Source organism: Agelaius tricolor, unplaced genomic scaffold (genome assembly GCF_023055355.1).
Source record: "Agelaius tricolor isolate 1412-34295 unplaced genomic scaffold, bAgeTri1.0.p SCAF_5, whole genome shotgun sequence".
NCBI lineage: Eukaryota > Metazoa > Chordata > Aves > Passeriformes > Icteridae > Agelaius > Agelaius tricolor.
Window position 1 is genome coordinate 33,094,893 of NW_027269265.1, and position 20,919 is coordinate 33,115,811.

The following is a 20,919-nucleotide window of genomic DNA, read 5'->3' on the forward strand; positions in this document are numbered from 1 at the left end:
TCAGGGAGCAAGGGAATTTATTAAATTATAATGCTTATACTGAGATCAATAATTGCGGAGAGGAAATAAAGCTAAAGCATTTCTCTCTCTTTCTCCCCCACCCCCCTGCCTCCTTTCTTCTTGACATTTCATCCTTGAATCTTGTTTGTTCTCTTAAACCAGACTCTAAAGGGAGCCTGCTTGGCACCTTGGTGGAGCAGGGCTCTCTCAAACCCATGGAGCTGGAGAAGCACCTGGTTTGGAACCAAACACAGCTCCTGCTGAGAACTCTTGACCAGCATAGCCAAAGCATGCAAGAGAGCAACACGCAGACAAACTTTGTGAAGGCCTTCCTTGACTACATCACTACTCTGGCTGCTGTGGTGTTACGGAGCTTGAATGCAGAGCTAGGTAAGGGCTTTCTGCTGGAAAGTCTGAGCCTAGGTGGAGATACTCACACTGTGTAGTCTGGCCAAATTCTGGAAAGTAATTGTGCAAAAATGGTTCCTTGCCAAATGTACCTACTACCTGTGCTTTTGATTTCAACTGATTATTACTTTTTTTTTCCTTTTATTTCATAACACCTATGCCACCCACAGCTCACATGGAAATAGTTGATGTCAGTGGGAAAATGAGGACAGAAATGCTAACTACTGACCCAGACTCTGCACTCCACTTAGAGACAAAACTTTGGAGACAAAACAAACAGCCCTTGAAATCCAAAAATTCTTAGCACTGCCCCTGTAAGGCGAGATTGATTTTTGCATCCAGTAGATCAGCATGCTGTATAACTTACAGCTCCCTTAGAGGCAGCAGGCACTGCTGCTCCACAAGGGTAAGAAAAGAGTGTGTAGAAGGCCATGCAGGGGTAACCAGGCAGAATTTTTTTATAGAATCAGCAGGTGATGGCCCATGGAAAGGAATGTACCATCAGCACATAAAGCTGTCAGAAGAGCAGAACAATTCACTGTGCTCAGAGTAAAACTGCTTATCTGTGACAGTGTTCACAGGGGTCTTATGTTGAGGGAAGAGACGGAGAAATGACTCTATGTTCAGAAGGCTTGATTTATTATTTTATGATATATATTACATTAAAACTATACTAAAAGAATAGAAGAAAAAGTTTCATCAGGAGGCTAGGCTAAGAATAGAAAAGAAAAGAATGATAACAAAGGCAGCTGTCTCGGACTCTCTCTCCGAGCTAGCTGGGCTCTGATTGGCCATTAATTATAAACATCCAAGATGGGCCAATCAAAGATCTACCTGTTGCATTCCACAGCAGCAGATAACCATTGTTTACATTTTGTTCCTGAGGCCTCTCAGCTTCTCAGGAGGAAAAATCCTAAAGAAAGGATTTTTCATGAAAAGATGTCTGCGACACTTATCCATGTTTTCTAGTTGACACTAATTGAGCTGCAGTAATGTAAAATACCACAGTACTGATTTCAGGGAGTACCTTCCCAAGAGGATAAGAAAAAGAGCAGAGGTCTATTTGCAGACATGCTGGTTCAGCTCAGGTCACTGCCATGCTAGCTGTAGCTTCTGTATGGACATGATTGGATAACTGCCAAAGCCAAAAATTGCACAAAAATATTCAAGGGCTGGGTGAGTTTGGGGGAAAAGTTGTTGTGTTGGAAGATGAAAGGAAAAGGTGAACTTAGGAGAATGTGTCCAAAGTTACTTGACGTAACTCAGTAGTGGATACAAATGCTTTCCAGCCGTAGTGGCCAGGGTTTCACTCCTTTGTAAAAGTACCTGTGAGTTCCCTCTGCCCTTGCTAACTGACTTGAATAGAGCATGGGCTCACCAGTCTACATCCAGAGACTCATCAGGAAATAATTCTGCATGTTTTCTACTTCTCACTACAAGTACATATTTTGTTGAAAGTTTATGAAGTGGAGTTGCTAAACTGTTTGAATGTAGATCTTGCATAAAGGAGGAAGAATCTCTACTCTGCCTGTTTTGGTAATACATCCGACATAATATTGCCAAAACTGAGAGGCTTATCATAATCACAAATGCCTTGCAATTTACTCTGGATTTTACCATTCTAATGTGAATTTCGAACTCTGTGAATTTAGTCAAAGGGGTTTAGACTCAGGGCCTTAAAATTTATATTCCTAAAATAAAAGTTGGTTAGTGTATTCAGCTAATGTGTTTGTATTATAATAAATATTCTGGTGTTTTTTTCCCTAAGATGTATCTGCAGAAGTGAAAGTGGGAAACCCATTTATACTGTTACAGCAGAGTCCAACTCAGCTGCTTTCCCAGCTTGTTTTTGAGAGACAAGTTCATCCTGACAGGTCAGTGCTTTTTCAGATTATGTACTCCAGTAGGTTATTTTGGTATTGGTGACTTTTACCTCAGCCATTATTAGGCTCTTTGGCTACTTATCACAGGTGGTACAGCTGTGTCCCACCAGCTGATCACTTGATGCTGCAAGGATTGGTGTGTAGGGAGGAGCTTAGTCAGTGCCTTCTCCAGCCTGAAGATTTTTGATTGGGAGAATAGTGGCTCCATATTTTTAACAATTACTATCTGTTATGAAGTGAGAGTGGAATTATGTGGATTTTTTTAACTGTGTGACAATTAAGAGGAGTGCACTTGTAGCTTGTCAATGTAATACAATAAAGTAGGGTAGTAGGTTTTAGTAAGAATACTGGGCATGGTCTTACCCTTGCAGGTAAACTGGATAATCTAGCTCCTTCCATTGCAACTACTAAATTAGGTTGGCATGGAAACTGTCTGATTTGATGAGGTAGCTTTTTTAAAAGATGAGGTAGCTTTTAAAAAGATGAGTGCTAATGGTGAACTATTTTAGTAGCTTGCAGTTAGGTAAAAGTCAATGTTTTAGGAGTAAGTTCTTTTTCTATAAAGGGATGACAGCCTAAGTTCAGAGTTAAAATAGTATATGTAATCTTCTTGTGTATGTACCTGTGAAGAATATTAGGGGACTTGTGTTCTTAAAGCATTTAGAAGATTTAGGAAAATATCTAATTATAAAGTACCTTTTATATATGCTGGGTAATCTCGTTCTGTTTTCGATCCTACAGACTTTCTTCTCTCTTGGCTAAAGAAGGGTTGAACCTGAATGTGCAACAAGTCATTGTTAACTCTTGTTGTGAACCACTGTCCTTGTGCAGTGCAAGGCAAAACAGCCAGGCAAAGTCTCTTCTGACCAACATCAGCAACTTGACACAGCAGTGTGCCTGCCACTGCCTGCCAGATGTTGAAATACCTATTCACAATTCTGCAGTGAGCTCTGAGGATGTCTCCACTCAGGCCTCATCCTCTCTGAATGAGTTGAGCCAGCACACATTGACTGCCTCCTCCCTGGACTTCCTGAAGTCTCAGTCGAAGCTGATGGCTACAGTGGCATGTCTAAGTGCATCTAATATACAGAAAATTCACAAATCAAGTTTGTCTTGGATGGAATTTCGGGGCAAACGGGAAGTGCCCTTAGGCTTGGAGCAGATTTCCAGGGAGTGTGAGGCATTGTTGAAGGAGTTCCCAATATTGGAACGATTTCTTCTTGCTATGTTTGAGCCACTTCGGAATCAAGAGGAAGGTAGCAGTTTGGCTGCTGTCTTCTCTGGCAAGGCATACATGTCTCTGGTGCTCCTAGGGTTACATTCCACCACAGCTGTTAAAGTATTAACTGGAGTCTTTGAACAAGCTCTTGGGGCAAAGGATTGGGACAGGGCTCTGAAGGTCTTGGATCTGTACTGTCAGGATGTGGAGGAAGTGGTCAATGTGAAGGATGCTGTGCTGAGTTGTGCAGCTGCTGAAGGTAAGAAGGATTAAGTCAGGCTTTTTTCCTCAATTCTTTTTTTTTTAATAAAGAATGCAGCCTGGATCAAAATGCAGAAACTAAAGTAGTGGTCCTTGGGCAAATCCAGAGATGGAAATAGATAATTTTCCTTTCTTCATCCTGAATTTGCTTTCTCTGATGGTGTTGTTTCTGTTTCACAAATGTGCAAATCATGACCAATTTAGTACAAGAGAACTGGAATGCGTCTGTTTTGTTATTTTTATGTGAAGAGCTGAATGCATCAGGACACAGTAATCATTGTATTGTTAATGGAACATCTCCTACAGCAGTGTCATTGTTATGCATGGATGATGTGATCTGTGAAAGGTGCCTTTTGGAGTCTGAATAGTAAGTATCTCGTGCTAACTTCGGATATTTCCCAAAACTGTGATGCTTGGGATAACTCTTGCAATGATTTTTCAGTCCTGTCAGTGTTTCTTTTGTTGATGTGATCCAGCAAGGATAAGGATTTTTTTTTTTTTTTTTTTTTTCTGAATTATAGAAACTGAATTTCAAATTAGTGTTTTGTTTCCTCCACAGATAAGGATGGTTGGCAATACTTGTTCCTTGTAAAAAATGCAGTGTTGAGAAGTAGACTGGCCCTGCGCTGTCTGGACAAGTGGCCCCTTGATGCCTGTTTGGAAATTCTAGCTTACTGCATTTCTGACCTGGGCATGCCTCATGAACTAAAAGCCAATCTGCAGAGCAGGAAGAAAGAACTTCAGGTTTATCAAAAGGTACAAGGTCGTTCTTCAAGTAACCAGTGAAATGAAATAGGCAGCAGGAAGCAAATATTGGTTGCCCACTGAGAAGCTTTCACCCTTGGTTCTTTTTTGGTCGTGAGAGCTTTTCAAGTCTTTTATCCAAAACAGTTCATGTGAAGTACTATAGTATCCAGTTAACACTCAGCTTTCATCCTTCACAACTCTCCCACTCTCCTGTTAGCATTCTGGTCTGCAAACATGTTTAGATACAAACATTTTTGTGAATCTGATTGTTTTGCAAAGTATTTTCCATTCTGTGCAAATTCTAGAGCCTCTGGAAGCTTTCCATGGCAGTTAATCATTTTACAAGTTTGAGAAATGCAGATGGTGTACAAGACTAGGGGTCCAAGGGCCAAGTTTGTATTGCAGTCAGTTCTTCTAACTGCAGTGTAGTGCAGAAACCCTGAAGTCAGAAAGGCTGGCCTGGAGTTCAGCACAGACTGAAAAGCCAAACAGCAAAATAAGGAGCCATCCCTGCTGAGTTCTGTCTGGTGGGAGTTCTGCTAACTGACAGCTCAGTTGTCTCTCTGTTAGTGCCAGCAATGTCTGCAGTAAATGTGTACTTTTACATCCATAATTATTGCCAGAAACCTTATCTTTCAGAAACCTTCCCTTATAAATGTGCCTTGTAGACTCATATCTGTGAAAGCTGTAGAGGTCTTGTTTTTGAGTGCAAGGGCTTTACATCATCCCTGAAAAGGTCTAAATGTGGTCTCCTTTTTGACTTTTTTGTCAAAGCTCTTGATGTGATGAGCTCAGCTGTTTTCTTAGGCTATTGATTGAGATAAATTGAGATTCTATAATTTATGCTACTCAATATTAACTTTTACAGATTTTGAATGTGCAAAATGAACCATTGTGGAATGACTGGCAGGATCTGAAAAAAGCCTGCGCTGATGATCCTCAGGCTGTCATGAATATCATTCTGAAAGTAAAGGTTAGACATCATCATGTGAATTTCGTTGAATTAGAATGCATTAAACTTCAAGTAAATAAATTCATCGAAATGGCATCTTAAAACAATGATCAGTGGAAATTATGTTGGGAGGAAGGATTCCTTTACTCAGCTCTGTGCTACAGAAACAAATAGAGATCTGTATTTAATATCAAGATTTACATGTAATTAATAATTCTTAAGTTTTAGTTTAAACTCTTACTCTGAGATATAACCTGTTCTTTTCTTTTACAATTTTGAAGATTTTAAAGTAGCATAACTTTGGTCATAATACAGATGTGATTATTAGAGAAATGCTAATATTGTAAATCCGGCTGGCTTTAAGTGTCTTTCTGAAAACTAGCTTGTTTACTGTAAGGTAAACAAGGTATTTTAAATTCAGGCTGTGACTGATTAAATTGGCTATCATCTTCTTTTGTCAGTGTAATTATTATTATTTTTATCTGGGAGAGGAGTCTAAGCTACAGAATCTCTTAATCAGAACTTTGGAAGAAGCATCTGTATCAGGGAGGGTAGAGTTTGTCCTTTTGTGTTTACTTCTTTTTTAATTCTTTAGGATTATGAATTGTGTGAGGAATGGGAACACTTGTATCCTGTCCCAAGAGAAGACTTGATCAACCTTCACCGTGAGCACCTTCTGCACTTACTGGAGATGGGAGACATGGAAAAGGCATTGAAGGTAATAGCAAGATGTTCTCAGTCTCATATCCATAGATCAAATAAGTTGACAGCTGTTTTGCCTGTCTTCGCTGTGTGTGTTTTCATGGTCTTTTTGGTTCCACCCTCAAGAGATGTTATTTGCTTAGATAAGCTTTTAGGATCCCAGCTCTCCCCTGTTATGCTTAAGTAAAAATCCAGCTTGGCAATTTAGTTCTTGGACCTAATAGCATAAATGTCACTTTCAGGGAAATACAAGGCTCCTTTCATTTGAAAAATTATAATGAAGCATGTCAGTGCTGCTTAAGCAGAAGAATCAGAAATGAAACTAATAACATAAATCGGTCAGCTGTGCCCAAATTAGTGGTGTGAACATTTTTGGTTTTAATAATGGTGGAGCTGTCACTTAAAAAGTGAATTAATTTGTTTACTGGAACACTGTAATAAACTGTCATGGACAGAAAGCTGCCTTCCAGGAATGTTGTAGAGTTTCACCGTGTTTTGTTTGGTTTTGTAGCTTTTACAAAGAATTGAAGACCCTGGTGTTTGCCTTGCCATCAGTGAGCAGTCCCTGGACCAGCATCCAAACTTGGCAGCCTCTCACTTCTTGGCTGATTACCTCACAGCTCACTTCTATGCCAGTCTGACAACGGCACGCCGGAATGAAATCCAGGCACTCTATATAGGATCCAAGGTCAGTAAAACCCCTGTCTTGAGGGATTAACAGCAATAAAGAGTGTATAAGTAATTTTGTCATGCATAGTATTTTCATAATATAAAAAGCCAGAGCATTCTCACCACACCAGGTCTAAGATCCTGAGTCTCAGGATCCAAAGGAAAGTTAGAGATGGCTTAAAGCTTCTCTTTCCTTTCTCCATTTTTGCTGTTCCATAGTATGAACAAAGCAGTCTCGGGTTTGAGCTATGGAGAGTGGATTTACATACAGACTGAAAGAGGAGAGGGTGGAATAAAATAAAATTGTGGACTTTATCAGAAAAGTTGCTATCTTTGTCCCAAGTGAAGAAGGAAGTATCCTCAACTTACTGTCTGTATCAGTAACATCAGGTGTCCTATGTATGCTCACCTGTATGGTGGTTTTTTGACTTCATGTTTCTTCCAAGGTCCTTCCAGAGGTGGAGAGTATCACTCTTCTTTCTGGATGGCCACTGCCTTTACAGAAGTCACACAGGTTCTGTGCTCAGCCTGGGAGTAGATGCATTAATCAGCAGATAACCTTAGTTGAATGCATTACATGTAAATAAAATGCAGTGCTTTTGGGAATGTCTGTTTTGGTGTAGGACTGTAAACAGCAGCTTGCTCCAGTGTGTGCCACAACAGTGTTTTGCTGGGCTGCCTGTTTCTTGTTCCTTCTGAAGATATGACTTAGTTTGAAAAGCATCCATATTAACTGTCCATTTAGAGGAGAATTGCTCTTATTTTCTCTGTGTAACATTTCCTCAGATGATAGAAGGATAAGGATTGGGTTAATATGCTTTTTATAAGTTTATTGTAATAAGAGAATGTGCTGTACTCTGCTGCAACATACTTGTCACAGGGTCACAGGTTTCACTCTTCCATATTCTCTGAAATAAGGCAGTGCCTTATGGAATGGAAAGTGGAAGCTAAGTGATTCTGCAAATCCTCTCAGTAATTCTGTAACAGAAGTAGGAATTGTTTTCAGAAGTCCCACCCCCTTTTTTTGACCTCCACCTGTCATTCCATTCTCTGCATAAATTATTGCTCTAGTTTCTTGTCTTTAATGTCACAAAAACACATATTTAAAGGTGTGTATTTTTATGATACATTTTTTTCTTGTGTCTCAGGTGCTGCTGACTCTGCCTGAGGTCTCCCGTGTTAACTACTTCCACCTCTCCTCAAGGCCGCTGCTCATGCTGGAACAGCTCCTCATGAATATGAAGGTGGACTGGGTAGCTGTAGCTGTGCAGACACTGCAGCAGCTCTTAGCTGGGCAGGAAATTGGTATTACTGTAGAAGACATTGACAGTTTGCTTTCCAAGTATGCAGAAAAAGCTCTCAACTTCCCTTTCACATTAAAGGAAAAGCGATCAGGTAACTGTCTGTCAAAATGCTGGTTTTCATTTGGGAAAGAAGGGCCAAAATCATCCCAGAATAATTTCAGCAATCATGCCATAACATTTTTTAGATGTGTGCCTCCAGTCTCCCTCTAGCCCAGAACGTGTTCCTAAAGTCTTCGCCTTTCTTGTAAATAGATGTTTTCAAGGACCAAGAGCTCCAAAAGTTTCTCAGACTTTTCTCTGTTGTTCCTTGTTGAGGTTTCTTTTCTTGTGTAATACTGATCAGTTCTATTTTACTCCTGTTTAACAAAAGGTCACTTACAACTTAAGCACTTCTAAAGCCTGCAGCCAACTACATCTGCCCTCAAGTAGAATGGGGATTTAGTCTTCTGTAGTATTTCCTCCTACCAGAGTCCTATTCCTTTTTCATATCGAAAGCTTCTAGACTCATAGTTCTGTTTAACAGTCTTGTCTCTAGCTTGTCAATCCCTTTTCATCCATGTTGTCTTTGAGTCTTGTGCACTTGGTTTCTTTTAATGTTTTAGAACTGGAACAGCAGAGGGTGCTGCAGATCCATTCCAATGCTTTTGTGTCACTGTATTAAAAACATATGGGGTTCTGTACCTATTTGTATGTATTTATACCTGCTGATACGGTACCAATCTGCATTATGCCAGTTCCCAGGTGTTAGCTTCATTTTGTGATTTAAAGATGCAGCTCTTGCTAACATAAAAGCATCAGACTTAACTATTTCTTTGTGCCAAATGGTCTATAACTTTGCAAGTATGCATGTTCCTTCCACCTCTATGTGAAGCTTGTCATATTAGCCATAAGCCTCTTGTATCAACCAATTGTTTTCACATCTCTGCTGTATTGTTCCTTTAGCTGTCATTACACCCTTGCTTTGATAAGGATCCCTTTCTTTGTTTTTTAGCTAACTGAATTTTATACAGTTTTGCATTAATTGTTGTGGACTAATTTGCATGCAAAACATAGCCCTGTTTTGTGCTGACCTTCTTACATACTCCTGTGAATGGATTCCTCTAATCTTCCTCTAAGGTAGATGTATTGACCAGTATTGTCCTCTGATTTTTTTTCTCCTCTTTCCTCTCTTTGTCCTAGATTCTCTGATACGTATTCAGGAAAGTCTCAATCAGGTATTGGAGTGTGAAGTAGTGTCTAAATCAGGATCATCAGAGCTATCTCCTGTCAGCTCTACTGGTAAGGTTAAGACCTTTGTGCCTCTTGGGGTTTAACCTCAGCAGCAACCACAGCTGCTTGATCATTCCCTTGTCAGCCCCTTCACAGGTGGGATGTAGAGGAGATTTGGAAAAGGGTACAACCTGGGGGTTGAGGTAAGGACAGTTTATTAACTGAAATCAAGTAAAATATAGTAATAATAATGATGAAAAGGGAGATAAGAAAAATAGAAAAGAAGAACAAAACCCAGGAAAAACAAATGCTGTATAATACAATTTCTCACGACCTGCTGACCAGTGCCCAACCCATTCTCCTGTGTGGATCAACCCCTGCCAGCCACTTTCTCCCAGTTCATTCCCTGAGTATGCCATTCTACAGTCCTTGAAGTTTTTTTCCCTAAGATTGCTGTTGTGACCTGAGGAAAATAACACACCTTGTATTGTCTGAGAGGTTGTACTCACAGTCCTCAGACACAAAAAAAATGGAAACTAATAAATTTAAGCCAGAAAAACTGGAGAATATGTGTAGCTAAGAAACAACCAGAAATTCTTCTGCAGGTTCTATTCAGCAACTCATGCAAGACATGCACAGTCTGTGTGTGCTCTCAGGGAAAGACTTAACAAAATATCTTCAGACCTCCAAGGGTGATGATTTTAGCAAGTAATGGGCCTGGACTAGAGCTGTAGAATGATATACTGATCTACAGTTTAGGGTGTCTGAACTATTTCCTGCTTCTGTATCCTGAAATGAAGACTCTTCTTGCTTACATCAAGTGACAGCAGTGTTTTGGATTGGGCTGTGTAGCTCTTCAGTTTTTTTCTTATAATGGTCAGTCTGATATCTCTGTCCTGTTAAAAAACTGGAATGCATGGTCCTTTAATGTTTGTTTGCACTCTGGTATCTACTTGAATGAGAATGAGTTAGCTTTAGTGAAATGGAAATTTTTGTTCTTCTTTAGTTTAATATGCATGTACACAGAAGGTGGCTTGCAGGGCTGCAGGGATACGTTGAACTTTTAAATTAACCTGTGTAACTGACTCACATCATATAAACTAACAGCCTATCTAATACTGTAGATACCTCATTCAATGAGTATTTCAGTGTTGGCGTTAAGATGCTCAAGGCAGCACTTAAATTCCTGCCTCTGTGAACTGATTTCCCCACAGCAGATTGAAAAGGCGACCAGAATAGGGAGGGTTAGGCTGTTGCTGGTTATGCCACATCTCTCCTGAGATAACAAAGGAAACTCCCAGTCTTCAGGAATGTCAACACTGGGTATACTTAAGATTCTATTTTATCCTGTATTACTTTTTGGTATCCAATGACCATTTTTTCTTCCTCCTCCAAGTCTCTGCTTGTGATACAAGAACAGATGTTGACACATTGTCTTACACCTCTCTAACTGTTGTGGAAAAAGTCTCTTAATAAGTACATTCTCTTGCTTGTCACCATTGAAGTACTATAAGCTTACCATCTTAGTTTGCAGCATATATATTCCTTATACAATGTTACTCTGCCATGCCTAGCTGAAAGATAATGATAGTAGTCATCTTGTGAGGCAGAAGGATCTTACAGCCTCATTGAGTCTGTAGTGTTTTCTGGTACTTGAGACTCTATTAAACAGCTTAAATCCCATTCCATATTTTTCTTGGCCTGGCTCATTTTCAGGTGTAACCATATCTGCAAGTCCCAGAGACAGAAGTCTGCCACAGAACTTGTTTCCTCAAGAATTTGTGCCTCCTGAGAAGCCGCCACCCAAGCAGCAATGGATACCTGATGACACTGAAACAATATGTATGGTTTGCAAAACTGAACGTTTTACTATGGTAAGGAGAAAAAATGAAGTACAGACATTCCTAGAACTGTGACCTTAATATGAGCTCTTCCTCATAGTCTGTTTTCTGAAAGACCTGAGCTACTTGAGCAGGTTTGTATGCATCACCATGGGTCCAACAAGATTGCCAGTCCTTTGGTATTTAACCATTGGTTTTTATTTAGAGTGGTTGAGGAGACTGGGAACAGATAGCTCCTTGCAGAGATCTGTGAAGTGATAGAGCCTAAAGAGGAAATCTGGTCATCAGACAGAAGATAATTATGGGATCTCAAAAATGTGTAACACCAGCAGTATTAATATTCCAGAAGGCTGTCTAATTGACTCTGCTGGCAAGAAATAACATAATCACTGTATGATTCAGATTATGAGTATAGAAAATGAAATCTTTGCTCTTGGTTACACTTTTTCTAAAAACTATTGTTTCACAGAGTACTTGAGAACTGCATGGGTGCTCTAAGGGAGAACATTTTTTTTAGTTTTGCAGATGTGCTGGCAGTCTGCTATCTTCTGCTGCTTAGAAACAGTACAGTTTTCTCAAAAGTGTATCTGCTGCTTTTGAATTTGGAAATTTCTTCAATGGCATCAGGAAAAACATTCTAGAGCTTTTGCCTTTTCCAGGACATGATCTAATTAGCTTTGTGATCAAAACTGGATAATTTAAGTTATAGAAAGCCCAAGGCTGCTGCAAACGTATTTTCAATACTGGCCTCTGGGTTTGGGGTTTGATTTTTTTTCTTTGCTATGCTTTCTTCAAAAAGGAATTTTAACAGGGAGAATCACTGTATAATTCTGAAAGCCTTATAGTGTTTTCTCTCTTCAAACGGAATAAGTTTACTCACGAGTAGAGAGAGACAAGGAGGGGACTTCAGTAAATTCTCTTTGTGGCTCACCCATGACCTCTTGTGCTTAGTTTAACAGGCGCCATCACTGCAGGCGCTGTGGCAGGCTGGTGTGCAGCTCTTGCTCCACCAAGAAAATGGAAATAGAAGCTTGCAGAGAAACTCTGTCTCGTGTGTGTGATCAATGCTATAGCTACTACAACAGAGAAAACGTGCCTGGCTTGGCGCAAGACACAAGCACGTAAGTCCTTCTGTCCTAGTTCTCTTCAATTTTCAGTGGAGTGCAGGAATGGAATGAGAGAGACATAAGCCTTTGGATTTATCTGGATGATGTAACATCAGCCATTTGGCCTCCAGCGGTTGGGATTTTTAGGTTTGGTAGGTGTGGGAATGTTCCTTATGCCTCACTTTTCTTTTCACGTTGGATAGAACATTGGAGGGCCAGGCAACAAATTCTTCAGTTCTTTAAGTATCAATAATTCTTTAAGCATCAATTAATCACTAACCTAAGAATTGAATGCTTTGATGCAAAACATAGCACAGATTGCTACAGTGTGACAAAGTTCCTTGCAGTATACTCAATTTCTGGATTGATATTGCATGTTGACTAGCTCTGCTGAACATATCAGTGTTTTAGTTATTCCATAATCCCTCGATTATGGCTCCCTGAACGCTGGGAATTAAAAAGCAAGTTTCTGATTAGATAGGCTTTGAAACTGCTTTTAATAAAAGGGACAGCTGTGATTACAGATTTTCATAATGTGGTTGCTTTCAGCTGAGAATTGGACTGAAATTCGTTGTGTGTACACAGGCTAGATGGTGAAAAGTGCAGCTGAAAAGAGTTTTACTCTCTGACCTTGAGCAGGCTTGATAGGGTCACAGAGAGTAAGATTTCCAGCCATGCTTTCATTTCCCCTTTTCCTATCGAGCCTGCAGATAGCAGTATCTACTATGGCAATATTAGTAGGCTTCCTAGGAAAGGAGCAATTCTGTGCAGCTCTGAAGAGGAACCTGTGAAAAAACAAGCAGTCACTTGCAGCTGAACAGGTTGTGTCAGAATGTTGCTTACATTGCCAGATTAGGCCAGCAATGCTCAACACTGTACTTGAATGCCACCTGCCAGGTTTGAATTAATTCTCTGGGCTTTTTTATACTCACCCTGTTTGTATATCAAACCCAACTAAATCTTAAGGGCAGTGACTTGGATACCAAAGACTTCATTTTAGCTCTGACATGTCCTGATACTGGGTGGTTCTTGTTCTTGGTGTCTGCTTTTTTATGATGTGTGCAACAGTGCTGTTCCTACAGAAGGTCATAAGAGCCAATTACTTAGTGCAGTTGAAATACAACAATACAAAGGCAGAATATTAGATTTCCAAGCAGAAGGGATTAGGGTCAGGGCAGTGTGTTGAGAAGGACAGGTAGGGATAGGTGTTGGATTTTTACAGAGCAGTGTTCTGAGGAGGGTAGCTATATTGATGTCTGCCTTAAAAGCATGTTTCCCCCAATGTGCTGGAGTAGGCATGATGGTTCTTTCTGTCATTTCATTACAGCAGAAAAGAAGATCAGGACCAAGTGGAAGGTAAGGAATGGAGTAATGTTAAACCTCAGCTTTTTAAAGTGCCTAATCAGCAGTTATATACTGGAAACTGATACACCTAGTTGCAGCTAAAGGTGATGAAAACTTCAGTTACAAAATATCACTGAAGGTTTTTGCATGTGCAGGCTGAAATTGAGCATTTCAAACTTCTGTGAATGGAAATTGAGACTTAGGAGAGCTATCTGTGCCAATATTGAATGCGTTGGATGGGTGTTATAGAAAGGAACTGAAAAAGAGTTGGAGAATCCATTTTTCATTCTAGAAACAGTGAGAGGCAATGGTGTGAGTAGGAATTAATCAGCTCACTACAGAGCAGTGCTGAGGGATCCTCTTTTTATAAACCATGACAGTACAATTCTGAGTAGCACTGCAGTGTGCTGTGGGGTTTTATACCCCGTGCTGCCAAGAGGTAGCACAGCATGAAGCCTCTCTCGTGGGTCTTGTTGTGTCCTGAGTTCCATCTCCTGTATTGATTGTGTGAAAATAGTAATTGCATTTTGGTGCTTCAATTTCCAAATCTAATATCTTAAGCTTCAGGAATAATAGCAACATTTAATTGACTTTTTCTCTCCCATTTTTCCTCAGGAGGTATTTACTGGTTTTGGTGTTTTGGGTGATTGCAAAATTTTCCTACACTGATGTGAAATTCTGTCAGAACAAGACACAGTTAGTTGAAGTGCTTATAACAGTAGCATGAAACATGGTGCAAAATTTGCATTTGTGTAATAACAAAGCAAATAATATTTTTTTCTTATTTGTTCCTTTTTAAAGTATGGTGGGCTATTTGAGAATTTTTTCCCCTGCTGATGGAAATTTGCTTTACTGCTACCTTTGTTTCAAGACTGAAACAGCTGAAATGTAGCTTTTGTGTAGCATTGCTGCACATCACTGGGCCTATGTGATCCATTCAATAAGAGTGGATAAGAACAATGTGAAAATCCTCAGATTTAAGAGGGAAAGAGTTTTATTTTGCTTTTCTAAATTATCTGGGGGGACTGTGAAGAAGGCTTATCAAACATTTTCTAGCCTAGTTTATTTGTGCCGATTCAGTTTCCGGTTGAACTTGGGAAAGTGCCGGGGGGCGTTGGGTTTTTCTTTACTCTAGTTGCTTTGGGTTTTTTTAAATTCACCCTACAGTTTTAAAGTTGCTCAACACTCTAAAAAGGGATGTGAACTAAATGAGTACGTTTTGAGACTTTCTAAATTTTTTTCCCAGAGGAAGCTGATCAGGGGAAAGAGTAGCAAATTATCATTATTCTCCATTTCTTGGCATTGCAAGATTGGCCATTGTGTTTTGTGTGCTGTCAGCTACACCCAGATGACAGGCAGTATTTCATTTATAACTCTTCTGGGTTACAAGTTTCAAAAAATCTATTTCCTTAATCTGGAGGAAAGAAAACTACTTTTCACAGAAATTATATTTCTTGCATCATTTGATCAGAACTCCAGTTTTCTGCAGTACTATTTTATTAGAAAATTTAACATAAGGTGTTAGGTCTTCTTAAAGTCATTTGGCCTAAAGCTCATGGACTCCATGGGCAAATCACCTGAATTTTGAAAAGAACATAGAGGTGGTTAAGTCAATTTACCCTTTCTTTTACAACTGTTCTTTATTTTCCCCTTCAAGCTGAAACCCACAGCTCTTATATTTCCAGTTCCTTCCTGCTCAGAAATATTTAATAAATTGCCTAAGGGGAGGCTAAAGAGGGAAGGCTGCTGTGCTTGATGCCCAGTAGCATAAGAGTTAAAAAATAATTTGAAAATATGTTACTGGAACCAGTTTTTGGTAACAGTGACAGTAAGTTTAGGTATGATGTGGCTGACCGCTGAGGGAAGGAAATGTTTCTGTGATGTGTGCTGGACGTGTGATTCTGGCAGGAAGTGGCACAATGAGAGGACTATAGATGACTGTTTTTTGAGAGATAGGAATGTTCTGCATTATGTGTCCTTAGCTGGGTTTGTTGCTTCTTGTGCAGTGATTTTACCTGGTGTTTTATTTTTTGCTGTAGAAGCTTCTAATAATGAATATTCCACAGTGGTACAAATACCCAAGGCAACTGATCTTGAATGGATTTTTTCCCTGAATGAGGAGGAGAATGAAATTGTACGCAGAGAATTTTATTATGAGCAGGTGAGGTCATGAGAAAGTCCAATATAAGCAGTTCACTGGAGAGCTACCTCAATACCTATATTTGCCTGTCTTTCCTCAAATTGTCAGGCTCCCAGCTCTTCCTTGTGTATTGCCATCCTTAGCCTGCACAGTGACAGCATAGTGTGTGGCCACCAACTGATAGAACACTGCTGCAAGTTGTCCCAAGGGCTCACTAATCCTGAGGTGGATGCTGGACTCCTCATGGACATCATGAAACAATTGCTCTTCAGTGCTAAAATGATGTTTGTAAAAGCTGGAAGGAGCCAGGACCTAGCTCTCTGTGACAGGTGACTCTAATCAGATATTCACTAGGATATATTGTGGTACTGTCAAGAGCATTATCTTTTTTCATTGAGGAGTGGAGGTGGAAGGGTTACTTTGTGTTTGTACTATGGACCAGTCTAAATGAGAATTTCATAATGCAGGAATAATGGGAAAGTTCTTATAGGAGAAGTTCAAGTAATATCACTTCTTAACAATTACTGAGAGAATTCTCTGACTAGGAAGAAATTATTCACAAAGATGGGTACATATCTTACTTATGCTGTTGTGTATCTGCTTTCAATCTGTATTTTAATACAGGATTTTAAACCTGTGCTTCCTGAGAATGAGCATTTTACACTTCTTCATGTTTTGTCCTACAGAGCTTGAGGTGGCAGGTGTGATATATGAATTTCACATGTACTGTTTTGCTGGCATCTTCAGTCAGTGTGTTACACTGAACGTGGCAGAGAAACCCCAAACAGTAACAAACACTCTGAAGGGATTCTATGATGGCTAGAGAAACATGGTATACTGGTGACTAGAAACCACTGTCCTAAGAGTTGTCTTTGCATAACGTTCTTCAATGTACAGTAATAGTGAAAGTGTATGTGTTTGTTTAACCTCTAGCTACATCAGCAAAGTGGATGTGTTGAATATTTTGGTTGCTGCTGCCTACCATCCAGTGCCATCTTTGGATCAGATCCTTCTCCCAGCAGCAGTAACAAGATTGAGAAATCAACTTTTGGAAGCAGAGTACTATCAACTAGCTATAGAGGTAACACTGGTGGAGGGATGTCAGTGTTAATTCTTCTGCAGTGGCTTTTGTTTTCCTCCCTCCTGACTTCAAGTGGATGTGATGTGGGAAATGGACAATATTTAAACAGTTACAAACTGAGATTAAGTTTCTAAACATGGAAGAAATAATTTTCTGAACAATGGAAAAAAATTCTGAGACAGAAAAGTCCTGCTGTGGAGCAGCTGCAGAAGGGAAGGATAAGCAGCTTTGTTTTCTGGTAGACTTAGGATTGGAATGGACTAACTGCAAGGAAGTCATTAAATGGGGGAATCTTGCAGCTAGTAGAAGTGGTGAGACACTCTTTGGGGCAGGACTTTATCTGAAGCTTAAATGTTAGATTCTATTTGTCTGTAATCTGACAGCAGACATTGGTAAGGCACCTTTCCCAACCATTTACTTGGAAATCAGCAATGTTGGCAAATCCATACCTCAGAGCTCATCTCGTGTGCTTTGTCATCATCTAATCCTGCTCCCAGCATTTTGTAAGCCTCTCTTTTTTGGCATTGCACTGTGTTAAATACAGGATTATGATACTACAAATAGTATTAAGATTTGTTAAGCAGTAATAAACAGCAAGAATAGATGACCTATTTGGATAGAAATAGTTCTTGTTTAAAAGCAGCTAAAAGAGCTTTAGGTCTACTAAAGAAAATCAGGAGTAAATTTTATCAGCAAAGTTGTGTGAAATAAAAAATATATTGGCAGTTCATGAAGCCAAGATATTCTGTTGCCTTTTGCCTTCTGTTGCCTTTTTTAAAACCACAAATTTGATGAATTCTGCTTTGTAAAAATCATCTGCTTTAGAAAAGCTGATGTGAAAATGTCCTGGCTTAGAACTCATGAACTGAAATTTCCCAGATAAACAGTAGTTTAAACTTATACAATTAAAAAAACGTCCACATTTGTAGATCATGGATGTTTTGGTAGTTGGCCTTTTGTGCCAGTAATATGGAAATAATCAACATGGGTTTTTTGGATGGTTTTTCAGCTGTTTGTTTTTAATGGGAAATGTGCTCTAGGATGGGAAAGGTCAGAATCACAGACTGTGTGATAAGCCATTTTTCCTATTTGCTGTACTGGGACTGTGTTGTAATATTAACAAATTATTTTGAATTTAGGTTTCTACAAAATCTGGATTGGATCCAGGTGGAGCATGGCATGCCTGGGGCATGGCTTGCCTTAAAGCTGGAAATTTAACTTCAGCAAGAGAGAAGTTTAACCGATGTTTAAAGCCACCCATGGATCTAAACCAGCTGAACCATGGTTCTAGGCTGGTCCAGGATGTGATACAATACCTGGAGTCCACAGTGAAGCCTGTACTCATCACAGTAAGAATCCTAAGAAATTATGGTTTAGTATACATCTTATAGGAATGCATGTTACAATAGCAGATGATAGGGTGTTTATTTTCCTTCTTTATCATGATTGTGTATTGCAAACTGAATATTGTTGAGAAATTTGTTAGCTGTTTCATCACAGTGAAGTGGTGCCTGAGAGATCATAGATTTTATAGCAATTTGGGATATACTTTGTGGAGGGAAAATAGGCTGTACTGGATAATGTACTATTCCTACAGTCTGAGGAAGGTAAACTGAATCCCAGCAGTATTTTGTGATGCTGCAGTGATGCAATTTTTCTACTGAAACTCTGGTAACTTTATAGAAGTTCAAAGACTTTAAAGCTTTCCCATTCCTCTCATAAAAAAAACCCTACTAAATGGTTTGGAATTCTGATTAGGTACCAAAAAATTACTTTTTGTACTAAATAACTGCAGAATCATGATGATGAAAGACCAAGTAAATATTTTAGGACCAAAAAAAGCCTCTTTGAACTGGATTGTTGAAGTAGATGTTGACACCGGAATTTTTTTTAAGTAAGCCTTCTACTTGTCCGTGGAAACAGCTATGCTGGGTACAGCAACATTCAGCTCATTTGTGGATAGCAGAGTTCCAGTCTATTGTTTATAAAAAGCATTGCTGGATTCTCACCCCTCTGAAGCAATACCTCGTTTAAAAACCACATAACAGAAATGCTTCAGGGCTGAGTGACAAGACCTACCTGAGAAGATTTTTTCTTGCTGATCACCTGTCACTGGTTCTCTGTGTTAATGGTAGGATGATGATTACTTTGCCACGTTGAGGGAACTTGAAGCAACACTGAGAACAAGAAGTCTGTCTCTGGAGGTGATGTGTGAGGGGAAGATTCAACACAACAGCTATTACCAGGAGTGCTTGTTCTATTTACACAGTTATGGCACCAATCTGGCAATAATAAGCTTTTACATGAGGCATGACTGTATGAGAGAAGCACTGCTTCACTTGTTAAATAAGGTGAGTAGTTCAATTTTCATCACCAAAACGGAAATTTGGAAAACAGCAGTGAGCATCATGCAGTGTTCGTGTGGCTTTCTGCACAGGAGTTTGCTGAGGTCCTGAAATGCTGTTACACAAACAATCCACTTACTGACAGGAATTCAATGAGACAGAAGAGCAACACTGATCCTTACAGATCTAAAAAGAGCATGTAGTTTTGGTTCTTTTTATAGAGGTCCTGCATCAAGAGCACTTTGTCTTTTTTTTCTACAAAGTTGAAAATGTGGGACTGTTGTCATAGAGTTCAGAAGAGAGAAGGAAAATTTTGAATTCCAGAGTGCAGATAACATTTGACACTACTCCCTATCCCGTGCCTCTGTCTTGTGGTGTTGTTTGTTGAATCAGATCACCCATGTTTGCACTTCTGTTACCATTAGGATTATAAGGGAATACAGAGGACAGAAGTCTAGGGAACCCAAAACGTGGTTTCCAGCTCTCCCTTAAGGAAATTGCATAATATAAGAGGACTTAAGCATCTCTGGAATAGTTCTGTTGTGCTAAACTACAATTAAATCTAGAAATCATTCCAGGTTCTTACCAAGACATTAAGGGTGCTCTTAGGAGATGTGAATCCATTATATCTCACCAGCCTGTGAGAGTGTGGTGTTTCCTTTTTTAAGTTGCTGTGCTTGTGTTTGAATTACTGATTATTTTTTTATTATTTGAAATAACTCTTACTGAGAATGTACAACTTGAAACACCAACTTCCATTGTCTTTATCTGGTTATGAGGTTTGTTAATGGAAAATTAAGTTGCCTTATCTGCTGTGCTTTCCCACTGTACCATCAGTCATTCTAACATTTTACAGTCATCTGCATATTGAATTACCTTTTTAAATTTATCCTTTACATCAGTTTAAATCTGCTTTTAAAGAAAAGTTGCATATTTTTACCATGTAGGTGACATAATTTAACCTCTTAAGTAGCAGACTTGGAAAATACTCTAGCCAGACAATTTGATGTGGAAGTTTTGGACAAGGAACTGGTAGTAATCATACAAACCAGAGAGGAGGGTTGGTTCCCCTAAAGCTGTAAGGTACTAAACTTCTGACTAAATGTTTTGCAGTTGGTTGTTTGGAGACATTTTATGTGTACAGACTTTATCAATTGTATTTTACTCTGAGATTAAAAAAAAATTCAAAAATTTCATATCAAGCCTTTAAAACATTTGTGGTGGCCCTGATGACACATAATAATGTTACTGTGGAAAGAAGCACATGTGAAGCTGCATTTGCAAGACCACAGTCAAGAGGTCGGGGGAGTAAATATCCCCCTCAGGTCACTACTTGTGAGGTTTCATCTGAACAACTGTGCCCGGTCCTGGGTTCCCATGTACAAAACAGACACTGTGAAAGGGAAGCAAGTCTAATTGAAGGCCACCGAAGTATCTAGGGGCCTGAAACACCTGATATTTGAGGAGAGTGATGGAGCTAGTTTTTTCCTGCTGGAAGAAAAGGCAAGAGAAGATCTGTGTGTGCTGTTTTCAGCTAGCAAGTGGGTGATTATGGCAAAAATAGAGCCATGTTTATCTCCTGTGTGCCCAGTAAAAGGCTAAGAGACAGTGGACACAATTGGGAGCAAGGGAAATTCCAATTGGATATAAAGAAAAAGGGTTGGGGTTTGTTTTGGGGTTTTTTTTTTGTGCCTATATTTGGACACAG

At 39.4% G+C, this 20,919-nt stretch overlaps 1 protein-coding gene across 5 annotated transcripts in view; it reads left to right on the forward strand.

Annotated features, from left to right (window-relative positions):
* Positions 1-20,919, forward strand: part of ZFYVE26 (zinc finger FYVE-type containing 26) — a 48,996-nt gene that overhangs the window by 19,796 nt on the left and 8,281 nt on the right. For 2 of the 5 annotated variants that reach the window (XM_071427102.1, XM_071427103.1), the window contains exons 18-34: positions 163-390; positions 2,177-2,282; positions 3,033-3,769; positions 4,331-4,527; positions 5,387-5,491; positions 6,066-6,188; positions 6,684-6,860; positions 7,990-8,236; positions 9,325-9,423; positions 11,071-11,228; positions 12,147-12,316; positions 13,629-13,657; positions 15,685-15,806; positions 15,894-16,114; positions 16,719-16,866; positions 18,006-18,215; positions 19,002-19,217. In XM_071427102.1, the coding sequence (XP_071283203.1) occupies positions 163-390; positions 2,177-2,282; positions 3,033-3,769; positions 4,331-4,527; positions 5,387-5,491; positions 6,066-6,188; positions 6,684-6,860; positions 7,990-8,236; positions 9,325-9,423; positions 11,071-11,228; positions 12,147-12,316; positions 13,629-13,657; positions 15,685-15,806; positions 15,894-16,114; positions 16,719-16,866; positions 18,006-18,215; positions 19,002-19,217 (3,293 nt within the window). The remainder of the gene's footprint in view (positions 1-162; positions 391-2,176; positions 2,283-3,032; positions 3,770-4,330; positions 4,528-5,386; positions 5,492-6,065; positions 6,189-6,683; positions 6,861-7,989; positions 8,237-9,324; positions 9,424-11,070; positions 11,229-12,146; positions 12,317-13,628; positions 13,658-15,684; positions 15,807-15,893; positions 16,115-16,718; positions 16,867-18,005; positions 18,216-19,001; positions 19,218-20,919) is intronic. The other 3 variants (XM_071427105.1, XM_071427104.1, XM_071427106.1) reach the window with 3 other exon arrangements.